At 39.2% G+C, this 18,825-nt stretch overlaps 1 protein-coding gene across 1 annotated transcript; it reads right to left on the bottom strand.

Annotated features, from left to right (window-relative positions):
- Positions 1-6,103: 6,103 nt before the first annotated feature.
- LOC122785923 (splicing factor U2AF 65 kDa subunit-like) lies at positions 6,104-18,748 on the bottom strand. Its single transcript, XM_044051938.1, has 11 exons — positions 18,546-18,748; positions 16,392-16,566; positions 16,057-16,160; positions 15,686-15,837; positions 14,685-14,801; positions 14,475-14,613; positions 14,292-14,371; positions 10,508-10,630; positions 9,911-9,997; positions 8,904-9,146; positions 6,104-8,023 (listed from the first exon to the last, which is right to left on the bottom strand). Exons 1-11 carry the CDS (start codon positions 18,592-18,594, stop codon positions 7,892-7,894), a joined length of 1,401 nt encoding a protein of 466 aa, XP_043907873.1. The 5' UTR covers positions 18,595-18,748; the 3' UTR covers positions 6,104-7,891.
- Between the last annotated feature and the right edge of the window lie 77 nt (positions 18,749-18,825).

The following is an 18,825-nucleotide window of genomic DNA, read 5'->3' as shown; positions in this document are numbered from 1 at the left end:
GCTAAGAGATGATAAGCTAACTTTGGCTGAGGCTGAGAAGATATGCCATGCTAGTGAACTAGCACAACAGCATGCAAAGACGTTTGCAGACCCGAGTGCATCAGTCGTGCACGAGAGCGCTAAAGTTGCAGTCGTCAGAAATAAGATGAAAGGAAATGATCAACAGAAAACTAACAAAAACGCAAACGCAGCAAACTGCAAGCGATGTGGTGGGAAACATGAACCAATGCAATGCCCTGCGTATGGCAAAAGATGTGCAAAATGCAATGGAAAAAATCATTTCGCCAAACAGTGCCTGACTAAAGACAGATCAAAGCCAGTGAGGGTAGTTGAGGAAACAGACCTGGGTGAGACGTTCTTCATAGACATGGTGTCATGTGAAAATGTAAAGAAAGTGCAAGCCACAGAGGCACATAAAAGGCACACAGAGTGGCGTCACGAACAGGATGAAAACTGGATTGTTTCACTGCCAATAAATGGAGCTTTGGTAGCACTGAGAATTGACACGGGCGCACAAGCCAATCTGATCAGTATGACAGAAATCAGGGCTATGAAAGAAAAGCCGAAAATATTCAAGAAATCAGTGCAGCTGAAAGATTACAACGGAAAAGAAATAGAAAGCAAAGGTCAGTGCAGACTGAGAGTGACTGTGAAAAACAAACAATACAGTGTGCTGTTCTCGATAGTACCTGAGGGTCGTGAGTCACTGTTAGGAGGACTCACCTCAAAGAATCTGAATCTGGTGAGAAGAGTCTACCAAATCAGCTGTTCAGACGCTGTGAGGGCACACAACAGCACAGTTGACTCCATAGTGCAACGTTTTCCTGATGTATTTAAAGGACTGGGTTGCCTTCCCTACACATACACAATTCAATTGAAAGAGGATGCAGAACCAGTGATCCATGCTCCAAGGAGAATCCCAGCTCCACTTAGGGAGCGCCTCAAGAAAGAATTGGACAGAATGTGTGAGATGAATGTGATCACAAAGGTTGAGGAGCCTACGGAGTGGGTTAACTCTATGGTGTGTGTAGACAAAAAGAACAAAAACAAAGAACTGAGAATTTGCATGGACCCAGGAGATTTAAACAGGAACATAAAACGTGAGCACTACCAGATACCGAAACGTGAGGAAATTGCAAGTGAAATGGCAGGTGCTAAGTATTTTTCCAAGTTAGATGCAGCACAAGGATTCTGGCAAATCAAGCTAGATGACAAAAGCTCACGATACTGCACATTCAATACGCCTTACGGTCGATACAGATTCCTACGCATGCCTTTTGGCATAATCTCAGCATCAGAGATCTATCATCGTGCGATGGACAACATGCTTGAGGGCCTAGAAGGGGTACGTTGCTACATAGACGATGTGGTGATATGGGGGTCTACCCTACAAGAGCACAACGAGAGACTGGCGAAAGTCCTCCACAGGATATCTGATAATGGACTGAAATTGAATCGTGCAAAATGTCAGTTTGGCGTGCAAGAAGTGACATTCCTCGGAGACAAGCTGTCCTCTGAAGGAATTGAGCCTGATGAGAGAAAAATACAAGCGATCCTTAGCATGCCACGCCCCACAGACAAAAAAGGGGTACTCTGAATAATGGGGATGATCAACTTTATCGGCAAGTTTATACCAAACCTATCTGTGAAAACTTCAGCACTGAGGGAACTACTCCATGACTCCACAGAGTTCAAGTGGACAACAAGAAATGAACGAGAGTGGAATGCTCTCAAGGCTACTCTGACAAAGTCCCCTGTGCTAGCGTATTATGATCCAGAAAAGAGACAGAAGATTTCAACAGATGCGTCGAAAGATGGCCTGGGAGCTGTCCTCCTGCAGGCAGAAGGAGATAGCTGGCAGCCAGTTGCCTACGCTTCGCGGTCAATGACCAAAACTGAAACTAAATATGCTCAAATAGAGAAAGAATGTTTGGGATTGGCCTATGGGCTAGAAAAGTTTCACTGCTATGTCTATGGGCTTCCCTCTTTCACTGTCGAAACAGATCATCGCCCTCTGGTGTCGATCATCAAAAAGAATCTCAACGAGATGTCACCAAGGATCCAGCGACTCATCATGAAGCTGCAGAGGTATGATTTTGAGTTAATATACACTCCAGGCAAACACTTGGTGATAGCAGATACGCTGTCACGAGCGCCAGTGATGAGCGAGGCGAGCTCCACTGAGAAAGACATTGAAAATCACGTCAACATGATTGTTCAGTCACTGCCAGTATCTGATGTCAAAACAAAACAAGTACGTGATGAATTGGACAAAGACACAGAATTACAAACAGTAATGAAAAACATACTTACCGGATGGCCCAGGGGCTCCTGTCCAAAATACTTCAACATCAGAGCAGAACTAAGTGTGGCAAACGGACTATTACTGAGAGACAATAGACTTGTCATCCCACAGAGTCTTAGGCCAGAGATACTTAGACAGGGACACCTCGGAATTGAAAAATGCAAAAGGAGAGCCAGATGCTCAGTGTATTGGCCTGGCATTAATCAGGACATTGAAAACATGGCAGGAAAGTGTGAAACATGCAAAAAGTACCAGAGCAAACAGGCAAGGGAACCCATGATGATTCCAGATCTTCCCACTGCACCTTGGGAGAAAGTTGGAACTGACCTGTTTCATTGCAATGGAAAGGACTATTTGTTAGTGATTGATTACTACTCAAATTTCCCTGAAATTGCCCTGCTGTCCAGCACAAATGCCAGTACTGTCATTATGCATGTAAAATCCATATTTGCCCGGCATGGAATAGCAAAGACTGTAGTGAGTGACAATGGTCCATGTTACAACTGCAAAGAGTGGCAGCAGTTTGCGAGCCACTATGGCTTCAATCACGTCACCTCCAGTCCTCAGCATGCACAGGCAAATGGCAAAGCCGAAAAGGGAGTGCACATCATCAAACAGATTCTGAAAAAGGCCACAGACAGCAAGTCAGATCCTTACCTAGCTCTTCTAAGCTACAGAGCTGCACCGCTTGAATGTGGTTTATCCCCAGCAGAACTGTTAATGAATCGCAGATTACGCACAACCCTTCCCTGTTACACAGACATCAAGCCCAACACAGGGATACAGAAAAAGTTGGAGAACATGAAATGGAAACAAAAACAACGCTTCGACAAATCGACGAAACCCCTCAGTCCACTCGCCAAGGATGACATGGTACGAATCCAGGATCAAGATGCATGGAACAGGAAAGCAACTGTACTCCAGGAGGTCGGACCTAGATCCTACGAAGTGAAGACTGAGGAAGGACACGTGCTCAGAAGGAACCGCCGCAGCCTTCTAAAAACAAAAGAGACTTTTACAGAGACTGAAATTGATGCTGATGCAGTCAGTGCAAGCGCAGCATCAAATGATGACACTGATGGACATTCACAGGAGGACACAAGCAATGTTCAGTCGGAATTACCTGTCCTGAGAAGATCTGGGCGCCAGACAAAAAGACCTGATAGACTGGATTTGTAAGTGTATGGACTGAATATTGGTTCACTGTTAAAGAATAAAAACACAAACAAACAAACAAAAGAAAAAGAAAAGAAGGTGTACAAAAAAAAAGAAAGTAAGAAAAGAGTACACATAAAAAAAAAAAAGTTTGTGTTTCTTGTTTTAAAAAAAAAAAAAAGGTTGTTTAAAACTGTTAATGTATTGCTCAATGTTGGAAGTAAGTATTTGTGTGTTGAGCAATGTTTAAAGTAAGTATCAGTATGTTGATCAAGGTTTGAAGTAAGTATCAATGTTATTAAATCCTGAGAAGGGGGGATGTTCTGATATGATATGCAGAGTGCATATAATTGTAGTTCCGGACATGGCCACAAGGTGGACCTACCGATGTAAGTAAATACAAGGTCAACTGCATGAGTAAGCTAGTAGAACCAGGGACACTGAACATGTAACACACGGTTATCATTATGCTCGTTCAATAAAATTGAGCACAAGCTCATTGTGGATTCTACAACGTTTATGATTCAATTCATTAAACAACACAAACAGGACATCGTGGAAACGGTGGTGGAGAGGAGGATGCTGAATAAACTTTTTTCCATCATGGATAACCCCGATCATCCTCTCCACCACACCCTCCAGGCCCAGGAGAGCACATTCTCCTTTCAGGAAGTCATTCCTGCCATCAGCCATCAGGACTTACAATAACTCTCTGTAAAAAAAAAAAAAAAGTATTAGTATTGCACTATTTTTTCCCACTGTTGCAAATTTTACATTTTATGTTTACATTACATTTCACATTTTATGTTTATAATATTCTTTTTGTATTGTATTGCTGCTATGTTAAAACAATTTCCCCTTGGGGATGAATAAAGTATTTCTATTCTATTCTAAAATTGTTTTGACAGGAAGTAGCCTATTTCAACAGGAAGTGAAATAGTCTACAAAAACAAATTACGGCATTTACGGTAACAAATTACGGCAATTACGGTAAAAACAAATAACGGCATTTTGTGTTTTTGTTTCTTTTTAAATAAAATAATGTTATAGTTTGTCGTAGTAGATGTTCTTAGAGAGGGGTCTGGCTGCAGACCTGCACTGTCAGGACCCTTCGTTGCAGGGTTGTACTGTAAGGTCTCCTGCACTGTAAGGACAGGAAGTTGATTCGAAGCCTTTCAGAATAAAAGCAAGCATACCGGAAGCACGTATTTTTCGTTCCCGATGTTTATTTCTTGGGTCTTTATTTTATGTATACAATGTAAATATGTTTATGTGTATCCATGTGTTTAATTAAAGAGATTTAAAAATATGTATATCTTTCCAGTTCAACTGCATAAGGTGAAAAAACGCAGGAAAATAATAAAGATAAAAAACAAACAAAATATTATAAAAAAAAAAAATACATTACGTTATGACCACTTGTAGGGTTATTCTACAGAAAATCAGTGCAAACTAGATGTACAGCTATTGTTATGATCCCCTGAAAACATTATTAGCCTACTCAAAACATGCATTATTTTACTCTAGTATTTTAATTTAATTCGTAAAAAGGACAGCTGTTAATTTAGTGTGCACTACAAATTCATTTTGAAATAATAAATCTCTGTAAATACACCTTAATGCGTGATGGCATAATGCAAGGACACTCCAACCTATTGCTGACTGTTCTTTGCTTCTATACCATTATTTATCATTGAAAATGTAGCCCCCTGCACTGTTGGACCCATGTACATACTGATTTACTCATTTTTATATATAGGCATATCTTATATCTTATATCTTATAGGCATATCTATGTGTGTTTGCAATTGTAACATCTCATAATTCATTTAATAATTGCTTAATATTGTTTGTGCTATGTTCTTACCTTGTGCTGTCGGACCACATGGATTTGCCAATGGAGGGTGTGAGGGTTGATGATTTTAAATGAATTTAGCTTTGTGTATTCAAAGTGAATTACTGAATACCTAGTTACATGACCCAGATATCCAATAACCTGTTACAAGAGAAAACAGTAGACACAAAACAAACAAAACTAACAGCAATTAACTGTGCTTTTGCTCATGCGTAGAATAAAGCTACCTGATCTATCCCATATAACTGAATTATATTGTACGCCTTATGTGTAGAATACCTTGGATAGATCACGTAGTGACAATAGCTACCTGATCTGTTCTACCCGTGTTTGAAAGCACAGCTGTGAGTCCTGTTACCATTACAATTCTCACTTACATGTATTTGTTGCTTAGATATAAGCCATAATCTGCATATTTACAGTTTATTAATACGCATAACCCTCATTAAAGTTCCCTGTCACTTTATTTCTTACAAAATAAATAATTCTTTTTCTTTGATAACATTAGACAAGACTGATATTTATAGCAAGAATGTTAATAAATAATTTACAATGACTTGGCTTTTTCATACATTTTGTTATGGTGCAGTTCTACACTGTGGCCGCGCGAGGGCAGCAAACACCCAGATATATAACAAAGCAGCTCATAATACTAATATAGTCAACAATCTCCATACAGAAACCAAACAAGATATTTTGAAAATACAAAAGTACAACATTTAATTTCGATACATAATGTAGTTGCTGAATTTTGTAGTTAAAAGCGGAAGAAGAATCCGACACAGACGGACAGTGAACACAAGCATTTATTAATCCAAGACGACGGCAGTGACAGGACTGTACAAAGGAAAATGATTCAAAATTTCTGGCCATTCAAAAACGTATAAAATACAGTAGTTATTTATTATTATTGTTTTGTCTGGTTACTCTTATTACACTAAAACTTGATTTCTTTATTTTTATTCATTCATTCCAAATCTCTCTGTGTGTGCAAATTTTTAATTAATACATTCATTTCATTCAAAATGTCTTCCACATGTTTCTTCAAAATTGCACAAGAATAAAGCTTTAAAAACAAAGTTAGTCAGCCACTGACAAAAACATAAAAGTGCATTTTGCAACATGTGCATATCTTTTTAGTTTATTTACGGTTGATTTTGTATAACTTTGACAAAACAAATTGTATGCTATTGCTATTTCAAGGAACACAATAAGCCACGCCCTTCATAATTACTATGAAAATCACACAACTGTGGCTGTTGAAAATTTGAATTAAATGTCAAAAGTCAGTTGATGTGAGAGAGTGTGGGTCTAGCTAACAAGTTAAGCTAATATGTGTTCCATTTAAAGTAAAAAAAACTCAGGAACTTGGATTTTAACTCGGAAACTCAGAGAAATGAAACCGACCCTGACCCTGGGATCCAAGACGTTGGCTACCATATTAGCACTGCTACTTTCACTCTTAATATCACCTCACGTAGTATTTGTTTCACGGTAAATCCGTTGTACACATTTTAACCATAGACATGTTATTGCTAACAATGGCTAACAATGGCTAGTGCGGGTTTGCATCCATGTTTTTTTCCCCAAGCTCTCAGCTGGAAATCGGGGAACTCGCGGATACTTCCAGTTCCGACTTCTTATGTAACCGGAACGCAGCGTATCATCAAAAATCTCATGAATTTTTAAAACTACAAAAGCCTGCGTCATTCTGTGCTTAAAGCTAACAGGTCTCGCACTAATCTTCCCACCACTTGGGGCACCATCAATGAAAACCCTTACATTTAAGGTTTTATTGCCATGTGGAGCTAGCTTAGTTAAGAGTTTGACGAGGGGGAAAGAAACTATTACATTTTAATATAAACTCTGTTTGGCTTCTCAAACTGTGTGATTTAAATTCTATGAAAAAATGGAAGACGACCAGCTGTGTTGTTGGCTAATGTTAGCCTAAACACTAATAGCATTCAGGCTAGCAAAAAAAACAGCTAATTATGGTTGTTTTTTTAAGGTAGCCTGTAGCTAACTCCACATACTAATATTAGCGTAAATGATATCCCACATGTACAGTATAAATATTATATAGTTACAGTTAATAAATACTAACTGGACAAATAGGGAGATATTTTAAAAAAAATACATAAAACAAAAAACAATTCTATTTTTTTTTTTTCCTTCGGCTAATTTTCTTTAGCTTCCAAAGTGCACAACATGATGTATTGTATATCATTTTATAAGTCATTAATGATTCATTATTTACAAAATGACCTCTGAGGCCAATCTTACAAAAACATTTCTTCTGACGGATGAAAACAAAAAGTCGGCATTTTGGTCTACGTTTAGCGCAGAAAAAGACGAAGCTACCGTTTGTTTAAAGACCGTTAATATGGGACATAAAGCAGGAAGAAGAGTGTTTAAAATAAAAAACAAACCATATTTTTACCATCGTGATGGCTTTTCAAGTTTGGTTTTAAAAACTTAAATGAACGTTTGTGCTCAGGAACCTAAACATTTCATTTTTTTGTTTCTTATACAGTGAACACTTTAAAACTCATTAGTTATGGTAAGTTGTTTAACATTTAAAACTCGTGTCTGTGATACATGTCCGGGTCGTAGTATTTGGTGACCACCACTCTGTTGGCAAACTTACGGCCGGTGAGGGCCTGCATGGCCTTCTGACAGTCTGCAGCAGAGACGTACTCCACAAAGATCTGAAATTTGACAAACGTATTATACATGAAGAGGTGTGGAATGACAGGAATTGGCATTTTCAGGGAAAATTCTGCTCCTGGAAACATCATAAAATGAAATACCTCGTAAATGCCACCAAGTTTTTGCAGACCCGGTGTTAAAGTGTTTTCATCAGGTGTAAATCAGTTTATATGTGTATCTAGTTAATGTTATTTGCTGATCCTGGTGCAAATCTTCAAACTTTATATATGAAAACCCACTTTAAAAAAAAAAGAAAAAAGATTTAACTTCATTAAAATTTTAGGATAATGTTGGGACAAACAATGTCCCAGAGATGCATGGTAAACTGATTTTAAAATTAACTTTATGTCAAATAAAATTATACACATAAATCTAGTACTTGTATAGAGTACTTGTTGATCCACAAAATGTCAGAAAATGTCGATCAATGTTTGTCAAACCTGGAAATGAAGATGTTTCTAAAAACCAAAAATGATTCCGTTTTAATGATTTCTTTGTTTGCCAAGAAACCAGAAAACATTCACATCTCAGAAGCTGAAAACCAATTAAAACCATTCATCGATGATCAAAAAGATATATTTATAATAAAAATAACAATAACAATCATATTAATACTAATACATTAATGAAATAATCTGCTAGAAAATTCTGACAATTCATCGCCTAAACGTGACCCATCTGTGACACCCAGTGTTTGGGAACCATTGGTTTAGTGTAAAGTTTTGTGCTTCTACTGCCCTCCCTGGTCAAACACCAGCTACTGCATTCAAATTTTGCCATTTGGGCCCTCTAGTCCAATCACTTCGAGCGATTGAGCGATTTGTGAGCGAGACCACGCCCCCCTCTGCACTGCTCCCCACCCTCTGTACAAAACCTCACCTTTCCACAGCCGGGGACTTCCACGCCATCGACAGGCCGGGGGATCTCGATGGAGCGGACGCTGCCGTACTTGCAGCACTCCTCGCGGATGTCCTCCAGGATCTCCTCATAGTCCTCGTCGTCCACCAGCTCCTCGGGCATCACCATGTTGAGGAGACACAGCACCTCCGTGGGCAGGCCAGAGTTCTGCAGCCTCTGAAGCCCCGGGACCTGCAGCGTTACCGGCGTCTCAATGATGGAGGTCTGCGGCTCAGACATAAACAACATTATTACATTTGAACGACTTAACTGACTTAAGACTCACCTCACAGAATCTGCACTGACTCATATGTTATGATATTTTCAGGCTGGAAACTGAGGTTTGTAAACCAAACTCACTCTCCCACACCAAAGTCCACTGAAAAAATCAGTGATTTTACATCACAGCACACAGGAGTTGTTCATCCATTGCTGCCTCCATCACTAAGTCCAAATGTCTTATTTTTATAACTTCTGTGTTTAAAATCTGTTGCATAGATTTACCTAAATGACAAAAACTGACCACAAGAGGCAACACTCTTGGCAGCCCGTGGCCAAGTGGAAAGGGAACTGTGCCGGTTCAAGTCCAGCCCCCAGCGCTACTCAGTGTGGAAGCCCACTGCTCCTAATTCTAGGATGGGTCAAATGTTGACAAATAATTTCCCTATTCCCTATTAATAAAGTGTGTATATATATAAAAAAATAAAAAAATAAAACACTCGACCAGCAGCTCCTGTATGTGAGCAAGTTAAAATCCATCATTTTGTCTATGGACTCTATGGCGAGACTTGCAAACTTCAGATTCTTGTAAATAAATAAAAGTCTACCTAACAGTGACATAAAGTGGCAAACGTATGCGTAAGAAGACATAGATTTTTATTAGTGGAGCCTTTTTCAACAGCAGGGGGCGCTCACAGCACAGTCAGTGCTGAATATGTCAGTATCAAACACAACCACACAAAAAAAACACTACAAGTCGTCCCACTCACAGGATTTGCGTTTTTAGCTCCCACGCTCGCTCTTTGGACGATCAGCTTTTTGTCTCCCAGTTGCATCCCATTGAGTCCAGCGACGGCCTGAAGATGAAGACGCAGATGAAGATGAAGACAGCATCGACTGAGCTCAACACAGAACAAGTCTTATCCTCAAAATAAAAAATAAATAAAATAAAGTTGCTTCACTTTTGATCACAATCAAAAAATCGGAATTGAGTCGTGAGATTCCCAACAGGGTTCCCGTGTTTTGGTTGACATCACATTCAAGGACATGAATTGAACACATGATTTGCTTTGTGTTCCGTTTTCAGTGTCGAAGAATAAAGTCCTACCAAACGTTCAGGTTTGCTTATTTTCTATAAACACGTCATCACTGATTAAGAACTCTCTTGTCATCAAATTCAAGGACTTTTCAGGACCAATTCCCTCAAATTCAGAACTGAATTTGCTGACACAGCTGAAAATGGGTGGACAACTTTGTGAGGTTCTCTGTGATTCCAAAAATACAAAAAGACTTTTTCCTAATTTCATGACCGTGGGGGAAAAGATCGACACCTCCCACACGGAGAAGACGCCGCTCGCCGTGGTTACCTGATCAGTGGCGCTGACGTCCACATATTCACAGAAGGCGTAACCCTTGGACAGTGACGTGGCACTGTCCTTCACCAGGTTGAAGGCTTTGAGCGGGCCGAAGGACGTCAGGAGCTCCTTCACCTGCACAACAGAGTCCGAGAGCAACATGTGAGACTGATGATCCACGTCACGACTCATTCTACAGAAAACACATGTTCTTTAAAATCTATTTGACATTTATGGATTTTGCATTTAGAAGGACAAAGAGAGGATTTAATAAAAATCATCTCCTGACACTGAAGTCTTCTGAATAGCAATTATCTTCATTTTATTCTGTTGATCATGATCATTATTATTATTATTATTTTTATTATTATTATTACCATCATTATTATTAGTTGTAAAATGACAGAGTTCATACAGACCAATCAGGCTGGAAAATGAAAGATAGAACAACTAAAACATGGAACATTCAGACGAAGCTGAAGCTGGAATCAGAAAACGACAATTCATTGATAATCGTTTGATCAGCTACAAGATTTAGTTACATTAAGTTTTATACAGAAATAGAAAATATGTGATACAGTCTTATATTGTGAGATTCAGAGCCGGCCCAAGACGTGGAGAAAAACAACATTATGACATAATATTATTGCTTTAGATATATTTAAATATCTGAATTACGGTAAACACAAGTGATTTAGTTTTATTTTGAAGTTGCTCATTTAGTGCAAACGAAAACGAGGCCACTTTTGTGATTTTACTGCCCTCTAGTGTTAAAAACATACAAACTACACAACTACAATTAAGGCAATTCATAGTGTTACACTTCTTATCAATAAATAATAGTACCGGCGACTCTGAGGCGGTAAATTCAGTTTAGGGCCCCATGAAAAGATTTGGGCCGGCCCTGCTGAGGTTTATTGTGAGTAAAAGAAAGAAAAAATGGAAATAAGTGAGTGATTTTTAGAGTTGGTGACCGAAGCAGAACAGTCACAAAGTCTGTTCATTATGTCTTACCTTTACATTAAAACGCTACATCATCCCAGTCCAACATGTCTCCCAAAGATTATATTCCAGCACAACTATGATGTATTTTCTGCCAGATTATGGTTTGTATCTGACACGTCAGTGATAGCGATGGATAGCATCCCTCAACTTTGCCAGTCTGCTAATAGGCCTCCCGACCTGTGCTGTGAAACGGCTACAGATGGTCCAGAACGCGGCGGTGCGCCTGGTCCTCACTCAGCCTAAAAGGGCACGTCACACGACTCTGTTCATCAAAGGACAGAGTCAGTAGCACAAGAAACTCCAGACTTTTCATGTGTTCATGCGCTACCAGAACAGTGTCCATGTCTGTCTTCAAGAAGCTCTTCCAAGAGCATCGTCTGTCCTAGCACTTACTTTACCCCCTTCCCTGCACTTGGATTCACCTCTGAACTCTTACCCTCTGTCAGTCCACTGTTACTATCTAGTGGATTTCTTTCCAAGACTTCTTCTATTTAGCACTAAGGGTCAATTTTCGATTGAATAAGAATAAGAATTTGCAAATCGTTGCATTTCAACTTTTGTCTCAGTTGATTGTGGTGTCAACGAAAGTTGGAGCTGCGTGTTGCAGGAACAGCCGTGTTGTTTTTCAAGGAGCACGGGATTTGCATAAAGTGTGTGTCCTCATCTTGCAGGCTGCAGGATCCAGATGTAGTTTCGAGGCTGTTATTATCATTAGCGGTAGTATTGTTGTCATTATTCTGTTATAATTAAAGTTGATATCAATATATTTCCTTGTTGCTGCTTGTATAAATGACATTGTCCTTTCTCTCCCCACAATTCCTCTCCTCTGTCCCCCATTTTTCCTTTTACCCCAACCTGTCTAGGCAGATGTCGCACATCTTTGAGTCTGGTTGTGTCAGAGATTTTTTCCAGGTTTGTTTATTTTCGTGTTGGTAACTGTTGGTCCAAAAATGTGACGTAGTTGCTTGGGAATATAATTTTTAGGAGACAACGTTGGCTCGTCTTAATTATCGGCCCCCCAAAAAAACAAATGCCCGCCTCCTAAACGCGCTCCAGGTGCATGATGGGAGAAAGAAAGCAGCCAGTAATGGAGCCTGCTGGCTCGCAGTGTATCCGTGTGAGGACCAGAATGTCTTACTTGCCTTGTGTTACATGTTGGCATGGCAGCAGTAGATGAGAACTACTGAACAAATTATGAGCGCAGACTTAACGATCTTACAGGCCCCTAGCTGGGGACAAAGTGGGGGGAACAAAAAATGAAAGAGCTGTGAGTATCAACGCAGTGGAAGTATTCAAAAAAAATGAAATTTGAAAATAGATTAGTCAGTGAATAATAATAATAATAATAATAATAATAATAATAATAGTATACATCAGGCTACATGTGCACTGTGGACACTGAATGGACAACTTGACTGTCACCATTCCATTTACTCCAGTGAAAACATCTCACTGTCAAAGTTCATATTGTCACAAGAAAAGGTCCAAATTTTGCCCTCACCCTGCCCGATTTAAATAAATATTACCCACAAACCCTTTCACTAGGGATTGTGGGTAATATTTATTTATTTATTAGGATTTTCATGAATATCAATGGATTTAATTTTGTATTTTAAATAATTCTGACCAAGATACAGAACGGACTATGTCACGTTTCAGTGTCAGTGCCCTCTAGTGGACACAGGACATAAATACAAGCAATATTACTATTTTCTCTGGGGAAAAAAAATGTAAAGAAAATTCAGAATCCTCAGGTTTAAGTTAAAAGTTTTGACTTTAATCTGAGAATTCTGATTTGTTTTATAATTCTGAATTTAATCTGAGAATTCTGATTTGTTTTATAATTCTGACTTTAATCTGAGAATTCTGATTTGTTTTATAATTCTGAATTTAATTTTGAGAATTCTGATTTGTTTTATAATTCTGACTTTAATCTGAGAATTCTGATTTGTTTTATAATTCTGACTTTAATCTATTTAGTTTAGTCAATATTTAGTCTATTGACTCAATTAATCGATAACTATATTAATCAACAACTATTTTAATAATCTATTCATTACTTTTTGAATAATTAAAACCAGTTTCTTTGATTTTCAGCTTCTTAAATGTGAATATTTTCTGGGTTTTTTTTGCTCCATAAAACCAATAAATCATTAAAACTGAATCATTTTAGTTTGTGGACAAAAACAAAGAAATTTGAGAAACATCATCAATTCCAGGTTTGACTAACACTGATCAACAGCTTCTGACATTTTATGGCAAAACAACTCAACAACTAACTAAAGGAGAAAAGAATTGAGTGGATAATGAAAATGATCGTTGGTTAAATATGCAGCACATGGACTTTTTCTTTGACAATACTGACTCTAACAAATGAGGAGAAACAACCGCAGAGAAATAAACGTATATAAAACTGTACTTTTTTTTGTTTATCAGCGTCTAATATGAATATACTGGACTTTGCTTACCTTTCCTAAATCAGTTTGCTTAACATGAGACAAGTATAAGCAGTTTACTCAGAGAGCCACGTCACAAACAAATACTAAAACAGGGAATCAGAAAAATAACAAAAAGAGCAGAATCTATTGGTATTTATATATGAAGGAGCCGATTATCTGCTGTAGAGGTTATTTGATATTTACACTGTGAACTTATTTATGTTTTGTGTGTTTTTCAGGTCATAGAGGAACAAAAGAAACATATTCTGTGTGTGTTTAAGCGTGATGTATTTAGAAACTAACTAACTAAATAAAGATAAGAACACCTGTTCACTCTGTGTTCAGATCCATACCTGGTCATCATTGAGATAGTTGGGGAGGCCTCCGATGAACAGTTTGTGAGGAGAATCGGGAACAACGGTGGACACGACACCTGCGAGGACAAGACGCCGATTAAAGAGAATAAAGAACAGGTTTTTATATCGTACAGTTTAAAAAAAAAACAAAAGAAAACATGAAGAACATAAAGAACACACCTGGAACGTGGAAAGCCGGCTGCTCTGAGATACCAGGCAAAGGTCGATAGTCGTGAGGTCGTCGTATCTTCAACGACTGACCCTGGAAAATGATTCCATCGAAGGCCATGGCCTGCGTCGTCTCGTCTACAGATCGGAACTAAAAGGGAAAACAAGTTTCAGGACTTCTGTCGCAGATACAGCATTAGCACAGTTTCGAGGATCACGTACCTCTAGGAAAGCAAAGTTCTTGTCCTGATTAATCTGTACAGCGAGGACGGGGTTACTCGGAGCTTGTGAAAGGCCTGCGAGTCGCATCTGAGCGTTAAAGAACTCGGCCATGGATTCCTGCAGAGACAGAAAACACAAACAACAGAGAGTTGAGTCAATTCAAGTACAGTAACAGTACAGTAGAATTAAGTAGAGTAGTCTGTACTTTCACCCACTCACCTGCACTTTCACCCGTACTTTCAGTCATTCACCTGCACTTTCACCCATTCACCTGTACTTTCACCCGTACTTTCACCCATTCACCTGTACTTTCACTCATTCACCTGTACTTTTACCCACTCACCTTTTCTTTCACCCGTACTTTCACCCATTCACCTGTACTTTACCCCAGTCTACGGGTCTTCACTAAGGGTCTTCACTAAGAGTCTTCACTAAGGGTCTTCACTACGAGTCTTTACTAAGAGTCTTCACTAAGGGTCTTTACCAAGAGTCTTCACTTAGAGTCTTTACCAAGAGTCTTCACTAAGAGTCTTTACCAAGAGTCTTTACTAAGTCTTTACCAAGAGTCTTCACTAAGGGTCTTCACTAAGTCTTTACTAAGGGTCTTCACTAAGAGTCTTTACCAAGAGTCTTTACCAAGAGTCTTTACCAGAGTCTTCACTACGAGTCTTTACTAAGTCTTTACCAAGAGTCTTCACTAAGAGTCTTCACTAAGAGTCTTCACTCAGTCTTTACTAAGAGTCTTCACTAAGGGTCTTTACCAAGAGTCTTCACTAAGAGTCTTCACTAAGAGTCTTTACCAAGAGTCTTCAATAGAGTCTTTACCAAGAGTCTTCACTAAGGGTCTTCTAGTCTTTACTAAGTCTTTACCAAGAGTCTTCACTCTGAGTCTTCACTCAGTCTTCACTACTAAGAGTCTTCACTAAGAGTCTTTACCAAGAGTCTTCACTGAGAGTCTTTACCAAGAGTCTTTACCAAGAGTCTTCACTAAGAGTCTTTACCTCTGTGACTCCAAAGGGAATATTTCCCACATACAGGCGTCGTGCTTGTCTGGTCATCTGACTGCCAACGATGGGCACTTGTGTCGGCGCCGCTGCCACTCCAGTGGTGGTGGACGTGGCCAGCAGAGCTATGGTTGGTATCTGTCCAGCAGCTGAGGGGAAAAACAACACTTTTTCTAAATGAAGACTGAGCCGAGTAAAAGCAGTTTGTACATAGGAAAAGGATCCCGTCTCCACTGGTGACATAAAGAAGGAAAATGTGCCTAATTCTCACTTACTTTATGCGAGTTAAACGTAAACATGAAGTAAAAGCTTGACTAAAGGCAGACATGAGGCGTTTTGTGTGGGCGGAGCAGTGAACACGTACATACCTTGCATAGCTTTATATTGCATTGGTGTGATATGTTCAAAGCCTGGAGGAGGAACGTCCCAGTATCTGCACATCCTTTTCTTTCTGGTTCTCCTTGGAGAGTGACTGCACACACATAAAAGACAGGAAACACCAAGTAAGAATGGGGCGGGGCTTAAACACCCCAAAAACAAACATATTTTCTCATACCGATCTTCAATTGAAACATCAGATGGATGTACTTTTCAGCCATTCACCTGTACTTTCATCCTCTCACCTGTGCTTTCAGCCTCTCCCCTGTACTTTCAGCCTCTCCCCTGTACTTTCAGCCTCTCCCCTGTGCTTTCAGCCTCTCACCTGTGCTTCTTGTGGTCTCGGGACGAGCTCCGGCGATCCCGGCTCTTGCGATCTCTGCTGCGGCTCCGTTTCTCTCGGCTGCGACTCCCACGGTCTTTGCTCCAACTGCGATGTTTGTCGCCTCGACTCACCGATCCACTGCGACTCCTCTTCTTGTGTCGTTCTCTTTCTCGCTCTGTGCGATCGTGACAACAACAACAAAAAGTTGCATTTACAAAACACCTGCTGTATATTTATCTGGTATTACATAATATTGTATGTAGTATTACTGCGGCACAAATATTCAGAGGGTTTTTCATCAAAAATAATTATTAGCTTTTAACGTGCCATATTAACTTTGACCACTAGGGTTCTAACAAACCAAAACATTGACAAAAGACCTCATTTGATGATGTCATGAGCAGAAAAGGATCATGGGAGTTGATGTCTTGGTGATGAGTGTTTACCAGATGCGAGAAAAATCGAGAGATTAATCAATAGAGGAAATAATTGTCCCACAACTCCATAGAGACTTGTGTCGTCACTTTGTGTAATTGCGGTAAATCTGAACAAAGGATTTCAAACACCAAAGTCAGAAAAATAACTCATTTGAACTCACTAATGGAGGCAGCAGTGGATCAATGACTCCTGCGTGCTGTGATGTTAAAATCACTGATTTTCTCTATGGGGTTTGGTGTGGGAGACCTGTTTCAAAGGTATGTATTACAGTGAGATAGAGACATGTGAACATGTTCTAAGATAACTATTGTCAACAACCACATCTGAAGTGAGAGTTTTTTTTATACAACATGACACTGAATATTTTTACTTGGACAGAAGTGGACATTTAAGAGACGCCACATTAACAACTGTCTGATTCGCCAAGAATCATGAGTTGCACCCCTACAATAATTATGGTACAGACATTTATTGCAGTACATTGGTGTCTTGTCTTTAATGACGTCATGTCCTCATGTCCTCCAGTCTCCTCCATGTTTGTGCCGCGTCATATTTCTTTTGAGAAAACTGACAGTTTAATGCGACTTCGCTTCTCAGCTAAAATGGAATGTGGACGTGAGAGTGTTTATCAAATCAATAATATAACACTCTCTTTATTTCTGTGTCCATCTGATCCAGCAGGTAGATCCGCTTTGATTAAATGTCAAGTTTTAGACGTGGTGTTTATAGATTCTTCTTTGCTATGTTCAAAGTCGCAGCTCTGCCTCTCTGTGCTCAGCTTTAACATCAGTTTCTGTGTTAAATTGGCCACAAACTATTATTTTGACAATGAAATGACATGAGTGTCATTTATAAAAGTCTCTTTTATCCAAATAATAGTTCAATCACAATAAAACAAAGAAAACATGACACTCAAAAACTAAAAAAAACATTAAGTAACAAATGAATTAACTAATACAGTATGAACATTTGCTGAAAACTTTGGTGATTATTAAATGTGTTGTTTAGGTCAAAAAACAAAAATAGACTCATTAGTGTTTCGCTAACTCTCAAAAATGACCAAAGGACCAAATTAAATTAAACTGAAGTTTAAAACTGAAAATATTGACGTGCACCTAGCAGTTGCTTTAAGACAGCCGTTTAAAAACCGTGAAACTGTCCTTTAATTCAGCGACGTATCGTCTCACCCTTGACTATATTTAAAGAACAATACAAACATTGATCATACTTAACAATAATGACCATCATGATTCAACATCATAACTGTGATTCCTAAATACTGATCCAATCAAACATAATTAAAACCACAAATGTAAACGGAGATTTATCAAATATCCTAATAGATGCCGAATTAAAGAGTCGAATGCATTGATTCTGAAATGTCGTGTTCTCATTTCGACATCTCTTATATTAAGGAAAAGTGCGGAAATTGTAAAAAATGTGCTAATTTTAAAGGGAGTTTCGCTTCTCGCTGCCTCGCGCAGGAGAAATTACATTAAGTTTTCACCGGTGTCCAGACTCTGAATTTATGCTGACGAGAGGGGGACGAACGAGCTGAGTCACAGCGGGGGAAATCTGCTCGTAAGGTCGCTTTATTTATTCATTTATTCATTCATTCATAAAATAACGAGAGGCTCTGACGTTACGCGCGAGCGCTGCGTTCACTGCTAGCTTGCGGAATAAAAACCGGCGCACATACTGATCGTTAACACTCACCTTGTCGATTCTCACTCAGCTGTTTCTCAAATTCCTCGAAGTCGGACATTTTTAGCTGCAGATTATCTGTGACAGGACACGGCAGGTGTGACGTGACAGCGGAGGTGAAGATAAAAACCCAGAAAAGCCGCTGTCAGTGCAGCAAAAAAGCCTCAGAAATATCACCGAGTCAAGACCAGCAGAGTTAACACATAACATCCGGTCACGTCCTTCAAAATAGAAGCACAAATCCGCGTTTTTGTGAAGTAATTTTATTAATCCAACATCATGGAAATTCACG

This window comes from Solea senegalensis, linkage group LG19 (assembly GCF_019176455.1).
Source record: "Solea senegalensis isolate Sse05_10M linkage group LG19, IFAPA_SoseM_1, whole genome shotgun sequence".
NCBI classification, from domain to species: domain Eukaryota; kingdom Metazoa; phylum Chordata; class Actinopteri; order Pleuronectiformes; family Soleidae; genus Solea; species Solea senegalensis.
This window is presented reverse-complemented; position numbering and strand designations above follow the sequence as displayed.

Coding starts and splice junctions, on each gene's coding strand:
- LOC122785923 (XM_044051938.1), bottom strand. CDS start 18,594: ATGTCCGACTTCGAGGAATTTGAGAAACAGCTGAGTGAGAATCGACAA. Junction 16,567..18,545: donor GCTGAGTGAGAATCGACAAG/GTGAGTGTTAAC, acceptor ACGATCGCACAG/AGCGAGAAAGAGAACGACAC. Junction 14,372..14,474: donor GCCGGCTTTCCACGTTCCAG/GTGTGTTCTTTA, acceptor TTGTCCTCGCAG/GTGTCGTGTCCACCGTTGTT.